Source organism: Gigantopelta aegis, chromosome 6 (assembly GCF_016097555.1).
Source record: "Gigantopelta aegis isolate Gae_Host chromosome 6, Gae_host_genome, whole genome shotgun sequence".
NCBI lineage: Eukaryota > Metazoa > Mollusca > Gastropoda > Neomphalida > Peltospiridae > Gigantopelta > Gigantopelta aegis.
In genome coordinates, this window is record NC_054704.1 from 17,312,233 (window position 1) to 17,338,584 (window position 26,352).

Below are 26,352 nucleotides of genomic sequence, written 5' to 3' on the forward strand. Positions count from 1 at the left end.
CTCTCTCTCATATATATGAAGGGTCCAAAGGAATAACCGTTTGGTGTTTTAAGATAATTGAACTTAAAGTTTACAACTCTGTAATAATTCAGTTGTGAAATATTTAGTTCCAGTGTTGGTAATGTTCAGTTAAAACAGACCAGTAGAAAAACCTGAATGCCAAAAATCATAAATGTAAAAGATATAGTTTAAAATATGTATTGTAATAGCTTTGGTATCATGATGATCACATCACTGTATAACAAAAACGAGATAATTTTAGTTGTTCACCAATATATTTTCTGTGTTATGATATACATTTCAAATAATTCAGCAGTTCTACATGTTATACATTTCAAATAATTCAAAAATTATACACGTTATAAATTTCATATAATTCAGCAGTTCTACACGTTTTACAATTCAAATAAAAACAACAGTTCTACATGTTACACATTTCAAATAATTCAGCAGTTATACATTTCAAATAATTCAGCAGTTCTACATCTCCTTTACCTATAGTCAGTATGTTGAATGAGACCTTGGATGGAAAATTTTAATTAACTAAAACAATGACAAAATCATTACTAGTTAATATACAAAATCAATAATTTCATTACCTTCAAATTTAAGAGGTAAAATTGTTTTTATGTTCATCTTCATCAGTCTCCATTTTTAAAAATAGTGTTATTTCATAAATACGTCTCCTATTCGTCCCATCCAGAACACTTGTTTATTGAAAATAATTTTATGTTTGATTTTAAAATATTCTTGTCCAACACTAAAATTGTCAAAATTGTCCAAATAACAACGTGTGGAGAAGAGGTGAAAGTAAACCAAATTTCATGATGTCTACCCACAGCTATATTAAGTGCTTTGTATTGTTTCGGTTGGTTTAATTTTTAGTTTTTTCAATTCATTACTGCTTAAAATGACCTGCCTTTGTTGATCCACTTTATCTACACATGTTTTACAGAGACCACATAAACGACAATTTGCACCATGACCTCGTAAGTTACAACCCAGTATTGGTATCCCTAAGAGCTCTTTTAAAAATGTCAATATAACTGATACTGTTTTTCCAATTTGACGCTGTTCTCTCAAAAGTATGTCACATTTTGCATCAGAACTGATCATTGTAAATTCATCTACCGTGGCCAGTTTTTCATACGAACGACATGCTGCCATGTCGACAGATTTCGCACGTGCTTTGCTAAGCGCATACTTGTCGGCTAACCAAAGAATATGTACCAGTTTTTTGTCACTTAAACACGTTTGCTCCAGACAGTACAGAAGTGTCTCGTCCGATTTTCGTTTTATGTACTGAACTTGGTATTCTTCTGCCAAAGGCAGCACAGCATCCACGTTATCAAAGTTGACCGGTTTCATTGAATGCGGGTAAAAACAAAGCAAGAACTCGAGAAAATCGTCGTACTTCTTTCCCGGAAGTGGGATTTCCTCATCTTGTTTTTCCTTGAAGTCCGACTCGAACATGGCTTCGAAAACTGGTGACGCCAGGGAAAGAATCGTTTTATTGACATACATACGCTTGTCATCCACAATCAGAACAATGTCACTTTTAACACTGGGTTCACTGAATAAGTCTGCCATAACTAGGTAGTACAAGGACAATTTAAGAGTTTTACAATACTCGTAATATAGTCCGTCGTCCGATATCGAAAGGAATAAACCTACTTTCAGTTTAACCGGAAATGCAATTTCAACCCAGTCCTGAGTTTAGCCAACGAACGTTTCTCTAACATTCGCGAACTATTTGATTGGTTCCCGACTTGGCTATTTGGTTTAACGAGAAGCGCATAAACCAGTCTTTTTTACAAAGCGCTTCATTTGCACGCTTTGCATGTGTATTCCATGTTCCCAATGCTGAATTTCCGTATAATTGGAGCTTGCGTTCGTGTACGGTGCACACTCCAAATTCGACAATGGTACGACGTCAACGGACTATCGAAGATCGAGGAAGGGCTATTGCTTGGCTTCAGGATGGCAATACGCAAAGAAATGTTGCTCTGAGACTTGGTGTCAGTCAGAGTGTCGTTGGCCGACTGTGGCAACGGTACCAAGCAACGAATTCTGTTCGAAATCGTCCACGTTCGGGAAGACCCCGAAGCACTACAAATAGAGAGGACCGCTACATCACCAATATGGCTCTACGTCAACGCACAACCACTGCACGCCGATTACGTGACAATCTGCGGACTGCGACTGGAACTCGAGTGTCTGATCAAACCATACGCAATCGTCTGAGAGCCAATAATCTACGCTGCCGTCGCCAGGCTGTTCGACCACCACTCCTACCACGTCACAGAACGGCCAGACGTCACTGGTGCACGCTTCATCTGCGGTGGCAACGTGTTCAGTGGGGTCGAGTGATGTTCACTGATGAGTCCAGGTTTAGTCTCCAGTTCAACGACTGTCGGGTTCGTGTCTACAGACGTCCTGGGGAGCGCTTCGCTGACGTTAACGTTAGACAACGTCACCGGTTCGGTGGTGGCAGCGTCATGGTGTGGGGCGGCATCTCTATCCACCACAGGATCCCCCTCTATGTGGTGGATGGCAATCTGAATGGAATCCGCTATCTGAATGAGATTATCCGGCCGTTGGTTCTCCCAGGCCTTCAGCAGATTGGCGGCGGGGCAGTTCTGTAGGATGACAATGCCAGACCCCACCGCGCCAGGGTGGTAACAGACTTTCTCAGACAACAAGGTATCGCCAGGATGGATTGGCCAGCATATTCGCCTGACTTGGCCCCAATAGAGACGCCTGGGACGAATTAGGCAGGAGAGTTCGGGATAACCATGCCCCTCCGGCCAACCTTCATGATCTGGGTCAACTTCTTATGGCAGAGTGGCAGGCCATTCCCCAAGAGTTCTTCAGACGTCTGATCAACAGCATGAGGCAACGATGTGTCGAGTGTATTCGCGCCAGGGGTGGATTCACACACTATTAAACGAATGTTCTAACGTGTAAAATCCATGTTTGACAACCTTCAACTTTGACAGCATGTCATGTGACTTTCTTGTATACAGTGACGTTTATTTGTTTTTTTTTGTAAATATGGAACAATAAATTAAATTTTTGGTGTAGTTTACATCATCAATCTAATACACTCTGAAACCTATTTGGTTATAAATTTTTGACCCTTAAATTCTTTTGAGTAGTATATTTCCTGGATCTTCCCGTTTTAAATAATATATACGGTGTCCGTGTGTGGCCTCGGTAAGGCTGTTACAGTGCACAGGCAGTAGAGCCAACATGGGTTGCATCCAGTCAAGAAGTACAGATCCGTTCGTGCGAGTGAGCATCAGACTAGCATTTTAATCCAGTCGTCATGGTTGATGTAGTGGTGCTGACATGCCCGGATCCGGAGAGTACAAAAGTCAAGTCAAGAAAAGAGTAAAGAAGAGCGACCCCGCTCTTCCCATTTCTTCTTGCAGAGTGGTGATAAATGCGAACAACAGTGGCGTTCTGCAGAATGGCCGTCATACAAGTCGTTAGTCTGCAATTTGCGGGCGATTCAGTGCCACAGGTTCGAGTCCCAGCAACGGCATGAGACAGTTTGTGAGGCCAGAAAGGATTTAATTATCGCCTGTGCCAGTGTGTTAATATCTATGTATGTAACAGTCAACCTCGATATACATGCAATATATAGATATTCATACATCAATACATACTAGCTAGTGCCAGGTCTGCACACAATGTAATGTACGTAAGCGGGATCGACCGCGTAGATTGTAGGCCCCATACATGTGGTTGAGTTAAAGAGCATACTTTGTATGGATGCATCGATGATTCGATAGCTCAGAACGCATCGTGGTTAGTCTGCAATTTGCGGGCGATTCGGTTCCACAGGTTCGAGTTCCAGCAACGGCATTGGACAATTTGTGAGGCCAGAACGGATTTAATTATTCCCTGCGCCAGTGCGTTAATATCTATGTATGTAACAGTCAACAGTCAACAGTCGACATACATACAATATAGATATTCATACATCAAGACACACACACACTACATATGGTATATCAATTGATGTGGTATGTGCAGTCCTGTGTGATATGAAGTATCCCTAGCTAATAATGGGAAAATGTAGAGGGTTTCCTCTTTAAGACTATGTCAGAATTACCAAATACATGCATTTGACATCCAAAAGCAGATGTTTAATAAATCAATGTCCTCTAGTGGTGTCGTTAAACAAATGAAACTACATATATTCATACGAGGCCAAAAATGATTTTTTTAATATAAATACTTAGGCCTACCACTGCCATGTTTGCCCACAAACTCATACATGTTAAGGGTGACCGTGTGGTTTGTAGGACCCATGTATATCATCGGTTATCCTAGTAGCACATGCCACGCGATGGTTTACATTTATTTTTTTCCCTCTCCCCAATGGGGTTGCAATATATATATATATATACTCTTCAAAAGAAGAAACGCAAAACCACATTGTCGTAACATTTGGAGAATTGATTTAATTATTGAATGGTGAGTCCGATAATTATCAAATGTTGCAGGATTGTTCACAATTCACTCTAGTCCATTGTGAGTAAGTGATAGGACACACCACCAAGGTCAAGGTCATCTGGAGTCAATACCGGGTGTGGCCTCCGCGTGTGTTGACAACTGCCTGGCACCGCCTGCCCATTGAAGCAACCAGAGTACGGATGACGTCCCGGGGGATGGTGGCCCACTCGGCCTGCAAGGCTGCTGCCAGCTCGGGCAGGGTCTGGGGCTGTGGTTGTCGCTGTCGGAGGCGTCGGTCCAACTCGTCCCATAGATGCTCAATTGGGTTCAAATCCGGCGATATCGATGGCCAAGGAAGGACATTAATGTTGTTGTTCTGTAGGAAAGCCGTTGTGAGACGTGCTGTGTGAGGCCTGGCGTTGTCATGTTGGAACACTGCGTTGGCGTTGGCCATAACTGGAACGATGTGTGGCCGGAGGATCTGGTCAATGTAGCCCTGTGCATTCAGGTTGCCCTGCACGTGGACCAGGTCAGTTCTGCCAGTGTGTGAGATGGCTGCCCACACCATGACACTACCCCCGCCGAATCTGTCCACTTCCTGCACGCAGTTTGCCGCATAACGTTCACCACGACTCCTATACACGCGACATCTTCCATCATGACGTCGGAGCAGAAATCGGGACTCGTCACTGAACCACACCTGTCTCCATCGCAGTTGAGGCCATTGTCGATGAATCTGGCACCACTGCAGTCGGAGTCGACGGTGTTGTGGTGTTAAGATGACACCTCGAACTGGACGTCTGGCACGAATTCCTACCTCACGTAGGCGGTTCCGTACGGTCTGGTCGGATATCCTGCGCAAACCTGGTATTGCTGCGGCTGTGAAGGTGGCAGTAGTCAATCGTTCCCGAAGGTGGCGTACCCGGATGTAGCGGTCCTGCCCGGGGGTAGTGACCCGTGGTCGACCGGATCTAGGGAGGTCACGTGTTGATCCATGTTGCTGGTAACGGTCCCACAGTCTGGAGATGGTGCTTGGGGACACATGGAATGCCCTGGCAACGGCCGTTCTGGATTCGCCTGCGTCTAGTCGGCCGATGGCATTGTTTCTCTGCGGTTCACTGAGACGTGGCATGTCCTGGATTGTCAACTGTCGGCCAGATACAGAGGCCAGGCAAGCGAACACCCTGCACTTTTATACTGTCGGTGTTCATGTTGCACGTGCAGACAACGCACGTGCAGTGGTGACATGGTTTGCACGTGGCTGCGTTTTTGCGAATATTCACATTTTGGAACTTTATTGTACAGTAGCTGCGTTTTATCGAATGTAACCATGGGAATGTGTTTGGGACATGCAATGACCTTATATTCACAAAGCATGAACCGGTAGGAAACATAAAATCGGAGTTATAACCCATTTGTACCCTTTTGCGTTTCTTTTTTTGAAGAGTATATATATATATATATGATACTCCCCGAGTGTCTTGTGATATCATAATTTATCAGCACGAGTTGATAAAAGTATGGAATCCGAGGCTTGATAAATTATGATATCACAAGACACGAGTGGGGGGGGGGGGGGGGGGGGGGGGGGTGGTGTATTCTTTTTATCATCCATTATCATTCTTTTCATTTGCTACAATTGTATACAATGTTAGTCACGTGGATTGAATGTCACTTTATTATCCATATGGTCCAACATAACCGAGTTAATAATCAAACGAAGCACACGTGTAATAACAAGTGTAATGACGTAATTTGGGTAAGCGACGTCATAACATGACGTTGTTTCTCCAATCCTAGCTCAGGTCTCACTACACGGTTCACTTCCGGGTGAAAGGCCATTCATCATTAACTTCTTTTCTACAGACGCCAATGAATGTGTCCGATTATAACTGCGTGCACATTTTGGATGGTTGCAATAATGTTTTCGACATAATTTATTTGCAGTGGCCATGCCTAAGACGAGCTTTTGTTTAGGTTAACTGCTCGACCAGTGGACAAAAAGCCTAAGTCCCAGCTTCATAACCACTCTGTTGTTGTACGAGCAGTCGGCCTCAACGGGAACGAGGCCACGCGAATTGGATGTTACTTTTTCAATCATCTTGGCTACTTCGTTGATGAACTCTTGATTGTTTTTCATTGATACATTATTTATGTGGACTGTTTCATTGCTTAATAGTTTTAAATCCTCCTGTACTTGTGTCATGGATGATGAAGGCTTTATATCCAGTAGTCACTGGGACCAGCTTTAGTCTTTAAGACCGACAGTGCCTTATTCAGAGTGGATGGTGGAGGACCTGGTCTGTTTTTAGGTTTGGGCAATTTGTCAGTTAAGTCCATGATGATATTCACACTGCACCTCGGACATCCTAGACAAACATTGACACAGTCCAACATACTTGATGGAACGTAATACACAATATGAACTTTTGCGTTCATTCGATTGCGCTGAGTGAATAGAATTAAGAACTGGTCATGTGACAATTCAGTTCATTGAATCTTACCTAGGAATGTTATTACCTTTATTTAGACATGAAAAAAGAACACCTATTATGCAACAGTAGCCAAATTAATGTTAGACATATTTTTGTGTATGACATATCTGAGTATATAATGTACTGTCACAACAATGTTGTACATGGCCTCTTTTTGGGCCATAACCTCATCATCTTTTGCATCATGTGGGTCATGTATGGTCCATTTTACTCAATATAGTGTAAATTATATGAAAACACCTAAATTGTGTTTGATGAATATGGCAGGTTTTGTTTAAGGTCTCACTACACGGTTCACTTCCAGGGGGAAAAGTCATTCATCACGGTCTACTATAGTTCCTAACTGTAACACACATTGTGATGTACATGTTCACTGTTAGTACTTGCAGAAGAATTAAAGGGACTAGTTATTTCAGATACCAGGTCCTCTGGCTGCATTTTGCCCATGAGGTTTTGAAATATTATGCATTTACTTTTGCACACATGGGTATGAAAACGTGCATGTGCCCGGAGTGATCCGGTTCCTCTGCCATGCCTGAAAACAAACAGGACAGTCACAGTGGGGCATGTAGCAAAAAACTGAGACGAAAATGTTGTCAATTTGTGGAGCAAAAAAAGAAAAAAAAAAAAAAAAAAAAAAAAAAAAAAAAAAAAACCCAAAAAATATATATATATAAATCTTTTAAATGGTATGTCATTAGTGTCAACGAGAACCCGATCTATTAACAATTTGGATTTGATATTGGGCAATTTAACACAGGTTTCAATGGCATATAACATCTGTGTAGTGAGACCTCAGACTGTGCATTTAAAATATGACGTCATTTCGTCGTCTCCTAGTTGTGGCTGAAACATTTTGAGTTGGGTCTTGTTATTTATAAAGAAAACAACAATAATACTATGGATAATAAAGAAATTATTACCTTCGCGTGTGAGTCGTACTGATTTAACGAAACTCATGTCAGGATTCATGTATTACCCTCGCTCTCGCGCGGGCAATACAAAAATCCTGACACTCGTTTCGTAAAATCAGTACGACACACAAGCTCATATAATAATCTCTATGTAAAACTATATACTGCTTATACTGAGGTAGAGGATCTGGACAGTTCCGTTTGTCTGTGTAAAAACATTTCGTAGCATGCCTGTCCAACTATTGGTGATATGTGATCTGGGCAGTGTAAGAAGAAAACGCATTTTTCCAAGTCAATTAAGCTGGTACATTCTGGACAGTGTATTTCTATTTTTGTGTTCGTATAATATATTCCTAAGGGTTAACGTTGAGGGGCATTTTATCAAGAAATGTATTTCGTCCTCACAAATCCTTAATCGTCTAATTGCCTGTCTAAAATTGTTTAAAAAAAAAAAATATATATTTGTTAGGTAATCAGCCATTACACATTTGTCCATAGTTGAAGTTTTTCTTATTCTTTCAATTTGGTTGTTTGGTATTTGTTGTAATTATTGTTAATAGTTGTCTTTAAACTGTTATTTTAAGCAAAAACGTATATTTGATATGTAATTAGGGTCGTTAAAAAGTCTCTGTAAGGCGATAACATCTTTAAAATGGAAGCAAACTCGGGGACTGGCCCTTTAAATAATTGCTTTGTTAAAAATATTATTTATTTTTAAATTAATAAGTATAAAATGTGACAACACTGAGTTGTTATGTGATATCCAGTCACAAGAATTTCAACTTATTGTGTTACTGTAATTTCACACATTAAAAATATAGTGACAACCAACCTCAGGTCCTGTGACAACCAACCTCAGGTCCTGTGACAACCAACCCCATAACGGGGCACGTTGTCACAAAACAAATTTGTTTTAGTATTTTCAATGGTCAAAATCCTATATTTAAATGAAGCTGGACGAAATTTAACTTTACACTCTATGACTGATAGAAACGGCTTCAACTTTGCAAAAAAATTAATTCACAAGATTTTATAAATTGAAAAAATGCAACGACATAAAAAGTGTGACAACCAGCCCCGGTGTAAAGGTATAACATTGCCCCCCAAAGTCCTGCCTCCCCGGTAATATTATACCGGTATAAAACTCCCGGTGTGTGTGTGTGTGTGTGTGTGTGTGTGTGTGTGTGTGTGTGTGTGTTATAATATACCGGTATAAGGGTGGCGCCAGTGTAATGATATACCAGTATTATATTACCTCCTCCGGTATAAAACACCCCCTCCCCCTTCCACTATGTTTAATTAATTGTATATGTTGATTGGCGACTAATTATTATATGATGTATGCACATGGTGTTATGTTTATAACATGTATTAATGCTTCATTATGTAAATTAGTAGGCTAATATATGCAACCACTGATCATAGCATTAGGCCAAGGGGGATACCTCTTACGTACTGGAATCAAGAAGTTCATTTGTTGCAAATATATATATCTTGACCTAAAGTACCATTCACGGGTTATGATCGAACAATTCTCAAATATCGAACGGTCAAAGCTCCATGTACCCATGCACAACTCTTATCTTTGCCTATATGTTCATGTGGTGCGCTGCTATTATGGAGCTTTCCTGTAGGTAGTATATAGGTCCATGTGGTGCGCTGCTATTATGGAGCTTTCCTGTAGGTAGTATATAGGTTCATGTGGTGCGCTGCTATTATGGAGCTTTCCTGTAGGTAGTATATAGGTCCATGTGGTGCGCTGCTATTATGGAGCTTTCCTGAAGGTAGTATATAGGTCCATGTGGTGCGCTGCTATTATGGAGCTTTCCTGCAGGTAGTATATAGGTTCATGTGGTGCGCTGCTATTATGGAGCTTTCCTGTAGGTAGTATATAGGTTCATGTGGTGCGCTGCTATTATGGAGCTTTCCTGTAGGTAGTATATAGGTTCATGTGGTGCGCTGCTATTATGGAGCTTTCCTGTAGGTAGTATATAGGTTCATGTGGTGCGCTGCTATTATGGAGCTTTCCTGTAGGTAGTAGTATATAGGTTCATGTGGTGCACTGCTATTATGGAGGTTTCCTGTAGGTAGTATATAGGTTCATGTGGTGCGCTGCTATTATGGAGCTTTCCTGTAAGTAGTAGTATATATAGGTTCATGTGGTGCGCTGCTATTATGGAGCTTTCCTGTAGGTAGTATATAGGTTCATGTGGTGCGCTGCTATTATGGAGCTTTCCTGTAGGTAGTATATAGGTTCATGTGGTGCGCTGCTATTATGGAGCTTTCCTGTAGGTAGTATTCTCCTCTTAAATTTCAAATAAAAACTCAGTATTTCAAATTGTATGTATTCTAAAATGATCCATATACTCTAGATTACTAGTATATAAATATTTTATAAATTGTTTAAAAAATAAACTTTTTATGTTATGAAATGCTGCATAGAACGTGTATACCCCAAGCATTTCAGTATTAATAGTTTGCTCATTTCATGCAGTTTATTTCGATTTAAATAATATACATATTTTAAGCATATTGTACCAATCAAAGCAAACTAAGCATGTTAATTACTGCATTGTAAATATTTCCAAAAACTGTACATAACACGCCAGGGATTTGTAAGCGGCCACTCTAGTTTCTAGTTTAGAGTGTCCTCCTGACTACCTGGTAAAGTACACGTATTTCTACCCCTGCAAATATAGGGCCTATATTATTTAACATGGGATTTATAGGGGGCAGCCTTATACCGGGGTGTGTGTGTGTGTGGGGGGGGGGGGGGGGCAGTATTGTAACGGTATAAGATTGCCCTGCCGGCAGTTTTAAGAATAAAAATAACAATACTGTATTTGCATAACACCCGAATATGGGCAGAGCAAAAATAACAATATAATATACATTTATCTGCAGTAACAATAACATAAATATATACATTAATTACATGAACAAACATCTGAATCAACTAATACATATGTAATTTAAGCCTTATTACTAGTGTTTTATACCGGTATAATATTACCGGAGGGGGGGGGGGGGGGGGGGGGGGCAGAACTATACTGGGGGCAATAGTATACCTTTACACCGGTCACCTGGAAAATCCCTTTTATCATAAGGGACGAACCAATTGACCCAACAAAGTATTATATGACAATATATACATTTGATTTGTACCTAAAAGTACTTTATTGAACCATCTACATAACCACCATATCACACTTATTATTGATATTTTATAAAAATAATTGAATTATGGGTACGGTCCATAATTCTGAGAAAAATAACGGCTATTTGGAGAGCAGAGGTGTGACGTATTATTTTGAGTCACGTGACGGGCATTCTCCGAATAACCGCAGTGCCAAAACTATTTTCCAAGCTCGTGTAACGAGAACACTTGACCATCTTCTGCGACGTAGGGTAAATAGAAAAAAAATAAACCCAATGAAAATAAGTTATTAAAAATTAATAAAAACATGTACTGAATGATATTAAGCTTATACATTAATTTATTTTAGTAACAGAAGCATGTTAAACGTCGACAATCCCGACTAGTTAGGCCTTTACATCTATAGGTAAATTTATCGTTAGTCGTACGCGAAAAACTCTAAACATCTGAATCACAAACACCGTCATTTTCCACCTTGTTAAATTCATTATTATACAAAATATGCCATAACAGCTGACTTGGAATAGGAATTGTTAAATTTTTAAAGAATACTCTGAACTAGACGGTGTTTATATACGATGTGACTATATATACGAAGGGCGTGTCTATAGCCTCCACTAACGAGGGCACAGCAAAAATGTATATAGGCGGTAAATAAGTACATGTGTTTGATTGATCCCCCCCCCCCCCCCCCCCCCCCCCTGCGCGTGCTGTAACCTCACCGTGGTGCAGGGGTGTAACATTCTCTTTGAGAATGGCCAATACAGCACACATTGAAATTTGAGTAAAAGTCAGTATCTATCTGTGATATTTTTATTTTTGCACAATTCTTTACACTGTTTTTATTTAAATCTTGACTTTTTATATTGATGTTCATCATCACCTTATTTGTTTGCATTAACGTGCGTGCACACATGCACAAACAGCAGGCTGAACTTGTCCCAGCACGTAAAACTGGATTCAACTGGGTTAAGTAATAATTAGCCAACCTTTGGACGACAAACATGCAACAGTACACTGTTTTTTTTTACGCTATACGTTAAAACCGAAATACCACTTTGCGAACCAGTCAAAATAATTTGCACACACGCCTAATAATAATAATAATAATAATAATAATAATAAATGGTGAGTTCATGTTCCGACTGTTTATTATTTTATTTCAGCGTATTCGCGGTTATTTTCGTCATGAAATAATATATTTTTTCATTATTTGCCATGTATATAGCCGGCCCTCATTTGCCAAGTCTCTGTACATAGCGATCGTATATATAAAATCCACAAATACATTATACAGTTGTCGTATAGGCCTATATAGCCTCATCACTACGATGTTTTCTCTTAAACGTCCCATGCCATGACAACAATATATAATGTAGGTTTTTAGAGGTAATGCAAACCCAAAACAATTACAAATCAAGCTGAAATGCTTTAATACACCAGACATTTTAATATTGAATTTATGTTTTCCGAAGGAGTCCCCCCCCCCCCATCGTACAGCAATACGTCACTTTAATGACGTCATCGTAGTACACATGGGTATAAATAAACATTATCTCGCCTTCATGTAAAATTCTTTAATCTCATTGGTTGTTTACCGTTGGACAAATCCCTTATAGGCCTACCCCTGTGGACGGAGCCAAATTCTCTTATACCCCGTCTGTAATATCCAACAGTTTCATGCAGCCACCCTAGTTAATGCTAAAGCAATAATTAGATTGTAAATAACATTGATAATCAATCAAGTATACATAATTAATTTTATTTTTACTATAAAATACACTATTTCAATACTTTTAAAAGCTGCAATGTTGAACTCGGCCACCTAATTACGGTCGTGTGTTATTGTATTAATGCGCTATTAGCAACAGTTTTTTTTTTTTTTTTTTAATTTTAATATTTTAATTTTTTTACTACATACATTTCTGATAAAAAAAAGTTTTTTATTTTTATTTTATTAATATCTTTTTCAGACAATTTCGTATTACAAACATTTGAAGTTAAAAACTCGTTTATCGATGGAACTATTTTTCGTCACTGGCAAGTAGTTTCGTTCGCGTCCGCGTGGTACGGCTCCGTTAATAAATTGTTAACAGTTATTTTGATTATTTGACTATATGGTTTAACATGTCGGCAAGATAAATTCGCTGTAGAAGCATCTCTCGGGGTATATGGCTTTTTATGTACCCTCTGTGTGCTCTTTTACCCCTCGCTTTCGGCTCGGGGTAAAAGAACACACAGAGGGTACATAAAAAGCCATATACCCCTCGTGATGCTTCTACAACTTATATTGACACGTTGTTTGTCTGTGTGTTGGGGGGGGGGGGGGTGTATCGCCGAGCGTTACGTAATATTTTGGGGTGTGTATGGTCTAGCGTTACAAGGGGGGGGGGGGGGATGGGTGTCTAATTTTGACAAAAATAGCGTTACGTAATATCTGAACGGCCCATGGGCGTCGATCGGTGTGGGACAGGTGGGGGGGGGGGGGGACGCGTCCTCTCACTTTTCAACGCCGGGGGACAATCTATATAAGTGTCCCCCCAACACTTTTTCGTTTAACACACACACAAATATTTTTTTAATTAATTAATTATGCTTGTAATATTTTAATAAGTGAAAAACAACAACAAAACCCCCTGCAAAAGAAAACAAAAACACACCCAATAGCAAAAATAATAGCAATAATACATTAAAAAGAAAAGAAAAAAGTATAATTAAAACAATGGGGAAAAACGGTTCAACTAGTCTACTTGTTTCGCGTTTTTGAGATTGCCCCTCCGTTCATTTGCACCATCTAGCGGAAGTTACGACGTAGGCCTAAACGCGATACCCTACTTCCATTAAGGACCTGATCTATCGTGCACAGTCAGAAGCAGGCATCTGCAAATGATTTACATCTCGGGTAACTAGCTAGAGCCTAGTTAATAGGCATGTTTAATGGTTAGCGTCGATAACAATGTAGATAGTAACATTATAACAAGTGGTTTTGTTGACATTACGTAAGGACGTATAGTTAAAATGAATATTCATCAGCCAGTTCACTTCCGCCGTACTCGACGTGTTGTATTTGACATGCACCCGATCTGCAGTTAGAACATCAAGTGTATCCTGTTTAAGGAGTTACAGTAAGTCATTTTTGATCAAACGTGTCATACACAATCTACATATGTTTACCTTAAAAATACTACAAAATTTTAAAGGAAATAAAAAAGAAAACAACACAAAATACTTCTCATTAAACACTTTTTTCATGCCGTCTGCTCGAGAAAAGTTTGAACAACGATGTATCCGCGTCCAAAACAAAACCAACACTGCATATTATTACAAGTTTCATTTACAGATTAACACCCCCGCAACCCCCCCCCCCCCCAAAAAAAAAAAAATCCCCCACAAAACATGTATTTTTTTATTTTTATTACAATGTTTTTAAAGAGAAATGTAAAGTACAAATATCCTGGCGTCATATGTTTTCGATACGATAAGCGAAAATCTAAAATAAAATGAAAACAACACATTGTAAATGCAATAATACTTTACCTTGGTCAAGTCACATTAGTTAGTGATGAAAAACAGTGATAACCTCCTATGAACACCAAGTTGTCCGCCGGTAAACAAGACGGGAAGTCGTACAGGTGATTCCGCCATATTTTGACAAGTGTCATATGTTTTCGATACTTTCATTGGCTGTCTATTTTTGTCCATATTATAGTAGCGTAGGGCCTATACTCCGTGCAATAAGTTACCTCAAATTGTACTTTCGGTATTATAAATCGTAAAATATTTGTAACTTGCCGAAAATAATGAATAATTTTCAGAACAATAAACACTTTTAAGTGACAACGTATTTACATAATGTTCATTTCACAGATGAATGTTTACTCCTCTTGTTAGATGTGACAAGGGCACCGAAATTCGGAGTGTCGCCTTACTACTCTAACAGAGGTACAGAATTTAAGGTGAACCCAATGATTGCATGATGGGTGGGTGCACTGAGCCCAGGACACAACGCACAGTGAGACACAGTGTCTGAATTCCTCTGGCTGCATACGTTTGCATTTGCAGCACAGGTCATTGGCATCCTCAGGTTCTTTATCGGATGTGTCAGAGTCATTAGCAACATGTCGGTTTGCTTTTGGTCTACTGCTAACTCCTGATGCGCTTGGCATTTGTGAATCTGTAGTGTTGTTACTAGGTCTTGGTTTTGCTGCTTTTCTTTTAGGCAAGGGCTTTTTCTTTTGCTGCTGTTCTTGGTGTTTTTGAATGTTTTCTAAAATGTCATCTTCAGTGATGGCCTTCCCACCAACAACGGCACTGAGCACTTTTCTTTTCTTTGTTGGCCTTGCATTTCTTGTAATAACCTCTTCAGCACTTCTGAAGAATTCGTGGCATTGGCTGGGGCTAACATCAGTGGTGACCTTTCCAGATTCTTGTTGTCTTGCTATTTTGGTTGAAGAGAACACTGTTGCTGGGAGAAAATTTGATGGCTTCAGGACACTTCTATTAAAAGGGTATATGCCGGTCTTCCTGAAAGATGCTTGCAGATTGACAGGTGTTAAGGCAGAACAGTATGCTTTACAAGCAATCTCACAGGGAATACCTGTCAATTCCTGAAGTTGCATGTTCTCGCAAATAGGTATGCTTCATTCCATTATAAATTGTTTCAAATGGGCCAAAACATCCATCATCCATGGGCTGAAGAACATGGGAAGTGTGAGCAGGCAAAACAAATATTATGATGTTCCTCTCCCGTGCCCACTGGATCAAGGAGATATTTATGTGTGACTTGTGGCCATCATACAAAATCAAGATAGGTTGATCAGATGATGCCGGTGGAGCATATTTTGTAAAATGGTCACTCAGGTACATGTACATCTGAAAGATTTCAGAATTGGACCAGCCTGTTTCACTGACTGTCCCTGCGGTGCCTGCTGTACAGCCTGAAAGGAGCTCCTAGCACATTCTTTGTCCCTTAAATACAAAATATGGAGGTATGGCCACCCCAAGAGCATTGCCGCACCCAATAACAGTTGTCGTGTTTGATTTGCCTAATGTCACTGCAACTGGTACTTCAAAACGTGAAGAAACAACAGATGGAGGTTTGTGATTTTCAACAATGCCTTTTTCATCGATGTTGTATATTGACTGTGGACTGTTCTTCAGATTGTATTTATTCAGAATGGTTTCCAATTCATTGAAATAGGTATTTACGGTTTCCTCAGATGTCGCTTTTGCACGCATTATTTCCAGAGATCTCGGTTTTTGTACTTTCAGTTCAGGCCATCTCTTCATAAAACTGTAAAACCACTAAAGATAATTGTTTGTCTTCTTTCTCTTTCTTTCCGATGTAAACTGCAAAATCAGTAGCAATACCTGTAACCTCCATACGAGTATAGCCATAGCCGACAGATGACATGAATTCAATATGCTGGACTAAAGTCTGCTCCTCTTCCCGTGACAACAATGCTTCTGTTCCAGACCTGGTGTATTCTTGCCACTCACACGATCATGAAGTGTTGAATATGGCACCGAAAAGACTGCAGCTGCTTTTTTAATTCGCATTCCTTCACTGCACACCGATTCATATGCATTGTCCAGTGATTCATAAGAGTACTGTTTGTAATTGGCTTTTGGTTGGTTAATCACAACCTAAAACAAAACAAAAAAAGAAAAGAAAAGAAATATATATAATTATATATATATATTCAAATTTTGTTTTTCAATTTTTAAATGTAAATTTTACTACAATGCAATGGTTAAGGTTAAATTTTCTTTTATTTAAAGACAGTGCAAAATAAAATAATAACTAATAACCATTTTATCATACTTACTAATATTATTTTATTATTATTATTTAAAAGTCCACCTGCAAAAATTACATCAATTTGTACTAAATGTACACGTGTATACACCACCTATCAACAATGAATAAAAGTAAATGTTGCAGTGAAATGGTTCAGTATAAAGACCACGTGGTACATCACGTGACTTTGACAGATGAAACGTCAACGTAGCAGACGACAACTTTGCATGAATATCTGTTAACTACATTTTGCTATCTGACGCATTTTATTAATACCAAAATACTGCATTAATAAAAAGTAATAAAATGCACAATGTATATGATATTATAATTAAAACTTACCGTTGGTAGCTTGACTCGAAGCAGTTTTAGTCCAGAGAGAAAACAAAAAACTTCCTTGTTTACGTTTCGGCTGTCGGTGACGTCAAATCTCGCACGGTGTCGCGATACACGCAGTTACAAATGGAGGATCGAAAGCACGTCGATCGAAACTGTATGACGGTACGATAATTTAAAATGGAATTCACCGACATTCTGATCGTTAGGCATAACTTACGTACAGGTGATGTGCCAGTTCCGGATCAATTGAAACAAAATTGTGAATTCTGTCAACATGCGCGCGTATGACTTTAAAAGAAATGCTTGGTAATAAAGACAATCAACCATATAAATAGGCTAAACAGTGATATAAAATGTAAATTTAGGTAAAACATTTGACACCAAAAAGAGTGTTGTTCGCGCTGGCGTACTTACGCCAGTTGCGGATCACTTAGGACCTACTCAAGTTCTGGATCAGTTTCGAAAATAGCGGCTTAGGCCTTTAAAAAACACTATTTCCAACATCTTAGCACTTTTGTTTTGGTACGTTCGTGGATCCTGTCTTGACATATTTTATGGTCATTTGCAACTCCACGAGGTACCCACCCCTGATTATTCCCTACTGTCCGAACCAAACTACAATAAATTGTTCTCCTACCTTTATTTTTCGTTAGATTTTACCCACATTTTGTCCAGACAGAAAACTTGAAAAAACCATTGCAATGACATAGATTCCACATACTAGATGATAACCATGTCACTTATATCAACTTCGCTGAGATCGCATAGGGCAAAAAACATGTAATTTTGTGCTGGCTGCCATTTTGACTTTTTATGGAATATTCTCCAAGAGGGGTGTAAGGATATGATTTAATGTAACAACGTCTTAACATGTTATAAAAGCAAACGTGATGACGTCATACTAATTTTTTGTATGAGTACTTTTTGTTTGTTTTAAGATACCACTAGAGATAGTTGATTTTATATTAATTATGTCACATACTTTGGAGGCTTTCACCCCTCTTGAAGAGTATTCCATAAAAAAAAGAAAAAAAAGGCAGATGTGACGGTACATGCTCTTAATTTCTTTTCGCCTGTGGCGATATTAATTGTTTTAGAGGGCCGTGTGCAGTTCCAAATGCACTTAGACCAGGTGGGCACCTTGTTACGTAATACCTTCGCGCGACCGTGCATCCCAATATGCACTTAGTCTAGGTGTGGAGACCAGGTGGTCAGTAGTTACGTAATACCTCTGCGAGTGCGGTTTCGACAACCGTGATTTTGGCGACTGGCGACAGAATATATGGTCATCTAAGAAAATATACCGACTCTGGGAGAGGTGGAAATATCAGATGATAGGTGAGGTACCGCGTTGTGCCCCCAGGCGATATTCGCTGTCTCTGAGAGTTTTGAATAAATAGCCAGGATTTTAGATAGTTCGGGGAGAAACATAAGGAAGGCTCCAGGGGATCGCTGTCCGTCCGGACTGGTAAATATTATATTTTCTGCTCTGTGTATAACCTTGATGTGATTGATGTGACTTTAAATATTTTAATACTGTATTATACCAATATTATTTAGACGGTGCTGCCGGTCATCTGACGCAGTATACTGTAGGCTCACCGTTCTGATATATATATATATATATATATATATATATATATATATATATATATATATATATATATATATATATATATATAGCTTATCCAGTTATCCTAGAGGACCTAGGTAAACTGTAGGTTATTGTCTTTATTGTGATAGGTACCAGTATTAAGTCTGTATTACAATGTTATTGAATGAGTAGTTAGGGTTAATCAAAAATTAACCAGTTAGGAATAGAGTTGTAATTCCTTTATTAATTAAGTTCTCCTGCAAGCGTTTCTCAATTATCACACGTTACTGAACGAGTAGTAAGGGTTAATTAAAAATTAACCAGTTAGGAATAGCGTTGTAATTCCTTTATTAATTAAGTTCTCCTGGAAGCGTTTCTCAATTATCACACGTTACTGAACGAGTAGTAAGGGTTAATTAAAAATTAACCAGTTAGGAATAGAGTTGTAATTCCTTTATTAATTAAGTTCTCCTGGAAGCGTTTCTCAATTATCACACGTTACTGAACGAGTAGTAAGGGTTAATTAAAAATTAACCAGTTAGGAATAGAGTTGTAATTCCTTTATTAATTAAGTTCTCCTGGAAGCGTTTCTCAATTATCACACGTGTGGGTGTTGTGTCACGGTGAAGTGATTAGCATATTGTGTAAAGTAGACACCTAGAGATTAACTAATTAAGTGATCAGTTCTGGGTTGTTATTATTTGTTGTTGTTAATTAACTACTGCGGCAGTACATTTGTCAGCGTAGGTTAATATACTTTATATAAGATCGTATCTCTGATCATACCTAGACGAGCCAGCGGGTGTAACTGCCTGTTACAGAGAGATCTAATAGATATACAGTTAGAAGAGATATGTGGACAATCGTGTTTCATTTAGTTACGGGTATTATAGGATCCCCGTGACAGGAGTAGACAATTGGGGCACTCGTCGCGGATCTGAAACGGGACATGCACATTTAAAAAAAGTATTGTTTGTAAATGGGGGCTTTATAAATTATTTTTACAAATTTACTAGAAGTAGCAACGTTGTTCACTAGAAAATTAATTAATAATAAGTGCGTCATATCTAAACATGGATAAGAATTTGCTGGATAGGCCTACGCTCAGTGTAGTGGAGATTAAGCGAGCACGTAAGGCCGAGTTAGTTGAAATCGCGGGTGAGCGAGAAATTGATTTAACATCAGCTAAAACCTTAGGAGATATAAGGACAATTATTATCCAGGAAGTTTTTGGTGATAGCCCTGTTATGGAAGACAGTGAGATTGTTCCAGAGATAGAGATAAGTGACTTGAGTATGGAACAACAGTTAGCTTTTAAAAAGCTTGAGTACGAAAGAGAAGAACGTGCATTAGATAGAGAGAGAGAGAAAGAGAAGAGAGAGAGAGAGAGAGAGAGAGAGAGAGAGAGAGAGAGAGAGAGAGAGAGAGAGAGAGAGAGAGAGAGAGAGAGAGAGAGAGAGAGAGAGAGAGAGAGAGAGAGAGAGAGAGAGAGAGAGAGAGAAAGAGAAGAGAGGGATAGAAAAGATAGAGATAGGGAAGATAGAGAGAGAGAGAGAGAGAGAGAGAGAGAGAGAGAGAGAGAGAGAGAGGGATAGAGAGAGAGACGAGAGGGATAGAGAATTCCAGTTAGAAAAATTAAAAGTGGAACATGAGTTAAAGTTGAATACTGAAGAAGTCAGAAGAGAAGCCGGAAATGGGTTTAACATGTCGGAGGCTTATAGATCAGTGCCTGTATTTGATGACCAGGAGGTAGATATGTTCTTCCAACTTTTTGAACGGGCCGGTAAGCAGCTAAATTGGCCGCAGTCTAAGTGGACATTGTTAGCCGTGTCTAAATTTAAGGGGAAGGCTAGTGTAGCTTATAATTCAATGAGTGATGAGCGAGCAAGTCAGTACGACCTAGTTAAGGCGGCAGTGTTGAGGGCTTATGAATTACGACCTGAGGATTATCGTTTACGGTATAGAGAGTTGAGAAACACGCAGGGTCAGTCTTATAGTGAGTTTGTGGCTAAGATGGCAGGGATGTTTGATAAATGGGTGGTGTCTCATCAGGTAGAGTCATATACCGAGTTACGGGAGTTGTTGATCTTACAGGACATTAAAATTGGATTACCAGTTAGCTTACGTATTCATTTAGAGGATCGTGATGTCAAAAAGATAGAGGAGGCAGGCATAGTGGCAGATGATTACGTGTTAATACACAAAGCTCAGGCAGTACAGGGTAGCTCTTTACAACAGGGTGATAAGAAATTTCAGCCAGGTTTTTCCCGGGAAAGTAACTATCGGGGAGAGTCTTCTAGTTGGTAAGCTAGTCAGGCAAGGAATGTACCTGGTGGCAAAGTAAGGATAAACCTGCATTATCAGCTAATGTACGAACTTTTCGTCCACATTGCAGTTACTGTAAAAAGGATAACCATCTTGTCGGGGACTGTTTTAAAAGGAAACGCGATAATGCGCAAGTGGTCGGTTTAGTGAGGTCAGCTCCGTTAGCGAGAGAGTTAATGGTTAGTCCCATGGCAGAGAAAGTAAACCCGTATGTGTCCACTGGTATGGTTTGTGATGTGAAACAAGAATTGTGTCCTAAGGCAATATCAGTCTATCGAGATACTGGTTGTAGTCAGTCGCTTATAACGTCAAAGTGTTTAGCTGGTATTGAAAATTCAGATACAGGACGTAGTTTGGCCTTAACCTCAGTTAATGGAGAAAAAATGGTAGTCCGGTTACATAACGTTTTCTTGTGTTCGAAGTTTGTTACGGGACCAGTCATTATGGGTGTTGTAAAGGACTTGCCTGTTGAAAACATTGGAGTTTTGTTGGGTAATGATTTGACTAGTCAGTGTTGTCAGCCGAAATGTGACCAATTGTTAATTAAAGACAGCCCTTTACCAATAGAAGAGTGTGAGGTTGATGAGATTAGATATCCTGCGTGTGTAAAGACTAGGGCTATGGCCAGTAGGGTAACACGATACCCAGAGGATATTTGTGATTTGTCTGATACATGTGTGAGCCATGAAATTGGAGTGGATGAGGTTATCAGTAAAATGGTAGATAAGTCAACTGACGAACTAAATGTGGTGGAACCTGTTGACCTCCCGCAGAGGGTAAATGAACCAGTTGTGTTTGATAGAGGGGCCTTACCTTGTAATAGACAAGAGTTAATTCTAGAGCAGGGGGCTGATGCAAAATTGTTGGCAGCTCGCACTACATTGTTAACAGAGGGTGAGATGGAGGATCAGATGTCAGGTTATGATACGGACAAGGGACTATTAATGAATAAGAGAGTTAGAGATAGGAAGGCTAGGAAGCAACTGAGCCATGCTCAGAGCAAAATAAAATCAGTGTTTGATAGGAAGGCTAGGAAGGAACTGAGCCATGCTCAGAGCAAAATAAAATCAGTGTTTGATAGGAAGACTAGGGGTCGGGAATTTAAACCAGGGGATAAGGTGCTGCTGTACCTTCCCATTAAACGGAGTTCATTGCAGAACAGGTATTTCGGGCCCTATGTTGTGCACAAACGGGTTAATGAGACAGGGTATGTGATAAACACTCCTGATGGGGTTAGGAAAAGTAGGTATTGTCACATCAATTTGCTAAAAGGTTATTTTGACAGACTGCCGATAGTTCCAGTACTACCTGTCCAAATTGAGAGACACTCAATTTCCTGTGATGACGTCAAGGCTGCAGAGATCAAATTAACCAACAGCCAGATTCTAGCAGACTTGAACCCCCAGCGAGCAAAGTTGACTACACTGATACAAGACAATATTTCCATTTGTCAGGACCTTCCAACGGTTACCAATACCTTAAGCCAGGATGTGCGCTTGGAACCCAACGCTACACCGATTCGACAGCATGCCTATCGGAGAAAACCTGGAAAATGTGCGAGACTGAAAAAGAAAGAAACGAAGTTCCAGTGGTCAGGTGAATGCGAGAAGTCATTCAACCGTCACAAGCAGAAAGGATTTTAGATAGATCGGGGAGAAACATAAGAAAGGCTCCAGGGGATCGCTGTCCGTCCGGACTGGTAAATATTATATTTTCTGCTCTGTGTATAACCTTGATGTGATTGATGTGACTTTAAATATTTTAATACTGTATTATACCAATATTATTTAGACGGTGCTGCCGGTCATCTGACGCAGTATACTGTAGGCTCACCGTTCTGATATATATATATATATATATATATATATATATATATATATATATATATATATATATATATATAAAGCTTATCCAGTCATCCTAGAGGACCTAGGTAAACTGTAGGTTATTGTCTTTATTGTGATAGGTACCAGTATTAAGTCTGTATTACAAGGTTATTGAATGAGTAGTTAGGGTTAATTAAAAATTAACCAGTTAGGAATAGAGTTGTAATTCCTTTATTAATTAAGTTCTCCTGGAAGCATTTCTCAATTATCACACGTTACTGAACGAGTGGTAAGGGTTAATTAAAAATTAACCAGTTAGGAATAGCGTTGTAATTCCTTTATTAATTAAGTTCTCCTGGAAGCGTTTCTCAATTATCACACGTTACTGAACGAGTAGTAAGGGTTAATTAAAAATTAACCAGTTAGGAATAGAGTTGTAATTCCTTTATTAATTAAGTTCTCCTGGAAGCGTTTCTCAATTATCACACGTGTGGGTGTTGTGTCACGGTGAAGTGATTAGCATATTGTGTAAACTAGACACCTAGAGATTAACTAATTAAGTGATCAGTTCTGGGTTGTTATTATTTGTTGTTAATTAACTACTGCGGCAGTACATTTGTCAGCGTAGGTTAATACAGATTCCAAAGTGTATTGTGTTTTTGTTGTGTTTTCTAGTGAACTAAACGTGCTATATTACATATACTTTATATAAGATCGTATCTCTGATCATACCTAGACGAGCCAGCGGGTGTAACTGCCTGTTACAGAGAGATCTAATAGATATACAGTTAGGAGAGATATTTGGACAATCGTGTTTCATTCAGTTATGGGTATTATAGGATCCCCGTGACAGCAGACGGCACAAAACTGTATGTATTTTGCCCTATGCTATCTCAGCGAAGTCGATACTGGCGACATCGTTAGTCTCGTATGTGGAATCTGTGTCACTGTAAGTTTTTTTTTCACAAATTGTGTCTGGACAAAATTTGGGGGAAATGTAACAGTAATTAAAGGTAGGAGAGTAATTTATTGTAGTTGTTAACAATTTGGTTCGGACAGTAATTAGCCATTTCTAAAATCGATTGAAAATCAACGATGACGTCCCATGACGTCAGAAGGCGAGCTAGGCGAGATAAACTTTTTTGCATATAAACATTCCACATTTGAAACTGGATGCAAAACATGATGTACGGGGCTTGTGTCAAAAATAAAGGAACACTTTAAGTGAAAACCCCACACTTTCTAGGTGCGGCTGCGATCCTTATTGTTTTCGTTTTGTACTTTAAACAAGTACGAATTATATTTGATTATCACCAGTATCGTCAGTATCATATAATAATATGCTATTTGTATTCCTAATATATGATTATAGATATTGACGATACCGAAACACATGAAGTAATAATCTCTTTATCATATAAACCCAAGCTTAAAGGTAGAGTGAACTCAAACAAGAGCTTTATGTGTTGGAAAGATGTATACCCGGACCACCAACACATACTGTCACTTTAACAAATGAAAAACGCGTAATTTTAGAGTTAATAAAAAACTATGATTATTCCTGCTAACTTGGAGCAGCCATTTTGTTTCGTTTTTGTGACGTCCGGTGGTATAGCTTGGAGCTCCGTCCATCTCCTCTATGCACAGTGTAAACAAACGCTCTAATTTACGACAAGGCGCTTCGCTTTCATCAACCTGACTTGTAAAACAACATAAATGACTTGATAGTATAATAAACTATTTAACTAAATATATTTCAATTTGCATTAATAGAACGAAATGGAGTTATAGTATTTTTATTTTTTTTTTAAATCCAAAGGGGAAAAAAGGCATATTATTAGGCCTATTGGTATGCTACGTTCGAGCAAAAACGACCACTCATGATACCCAAGTGATAATTTTCTTTTCTTTGAGACTAAGTAATTGATCAGTTTTGTGATTTTAGATGAGAAAGTCTACTTAATCAAGGGTTTTACAGAATTACTTACAATAATAAAGCAGGACGGCTGATCGATTACGATTAGAGGGTGTCTAAATATACACCTGCTAATCAGGAACCACAGGTATAGGCCACAGAAAGAAAATACCAATTAACTAAGAAAACACTCCGATTATTATTTCAGTAAATGGGTTAATTTATATACAAAACATAATACAGTTATTTCAACAATTTGACAATGGTGGTTTATTTTGTATTAAAAATAATATATAATTGTTGCTGGCTTACTGGAATGACTATTATTACAGAATATTGCGATGGATCAGGTATGTTTTGTTTCTACAGTTCGGATTCCTGATGTGACACGTTAGGTATTACGTAACCACCAGCTCGCCAGAGGGCGTATTCACTGGAATAATACAAAATGGCTGCGCCCGTTATATATAATAGCCGTCACATTTAACCGTTTTATTAATTAACTATATGATTATACTTGTTGATATTAAGCAATAGTGTGCATTATATATCGTTGAATATGCATACCAGGTGAAATGCCTTAGTTGGGCCTTCCTTTAATGCAACATGTTTTTGTAAACTGTACACACAAATTTAATTCCAGTCCGCCATTACTAGATATTCATTTGACGTAAGAATATGTGGCGCGGTGTCTTTATAAATGAAAATAACGTCAAATACGAATGACGTCATTCTGGATGTCTTTACATCAAAATAAAATAGTGCTTAACGTTTTTTGTTTTATGAACGCTGGACAGCTTTCAGTGTAAAATTGCTATTGAAATGTTTTTATTTCATGACTATGAATGCATACGTCAATTATGGAGTGTCACCCTATTTCTTTTGCTTAAATGTCAATAAATATAGTGCCTTGACCTCGATTAATTTGCATCTAATTTGGAAAGTTATCAAATTCTTATGGTATGTGATCTGAAAAATATCACATACTTTGATTGCACAGAAAATGTAAGATAGAGGTTAGGATAGGCTATTACCCCCGTGTTTTTCGGTATCTTCAATATCATATATTAGGAATAATTTTTTTATTATTTTTATTCATAATATATGATATTGACGATACCGAAATACACGAGGGTAATAATCTCTTTATCATATAATCTCAAGCTTAAAGTGCTGTTCCAGATGTATGATGTATTGAGCTATATCAGTCAAGATATTATTTAATATGATTAGAAAATTAAAAGAAAAAAATGTAGAAAATTTATATACCGGTATATTTTCCATTTAAAAATATTGCCCTGAAAAACAGAACCAGCTGAATTCGTTTCGGGAATTTCCGTAAGATTTGATCCGTGACGTCATGAAGGGAACTCCTTTCGATAGTCAGCGCCATTGTTCATTGCTTCTTTTGTGTTTATTATGGTTAAACGGCGTGTTGTTGGCGGCTGTAGCAATACAAACGCCGATAAATTTAGTCTTCACGCATTTAATAGTAATGTTGCTGTGAGAAAGCTGTGTGTGAA

General features: G+C 38.7%; 2 protein-coding genes across 2 annotated transcripts in view; both read right to left on the reverse strand.

Annotated features, from left to right (window-relative positions):
- The window catches only part of LOC121373881 (cysteine-rich secretory protein LCCL domain-containing 2-like), a 52,649-nt gene extending 38,062 nt beyond the window's left edge, over positions 1-14,587 (reverse strand). Inside the window, exon 1 of the mRNA XM_041500674.1 lies at positions 14,568-14,587. The gene's annotated coding sequence lies outside the window, so the exon portion shown is untranslated. The remainder of the gene's footprint in view (positions 1-14,567) is intronic.
- On the reverse strand, positions 126-1,590 carry LOC121374390 (BTB and MATH domain-containing protein 38-like). The gene is made up of 2 exons (XM_041501491.1): positions 1,132-1,590; positions 126-152 (listed from the first exon to the last, which is right to left on the reverse strand). Exons 1-2 carry the CDS (start codon positions 1,588-1,590, stop codon positions 126-128), a joined length of 486 nt encoding a protein of 161 aa, XP_041357425.1.
- Positions 14,588-26,352: the final 11,765 nt, after the last annotated feature.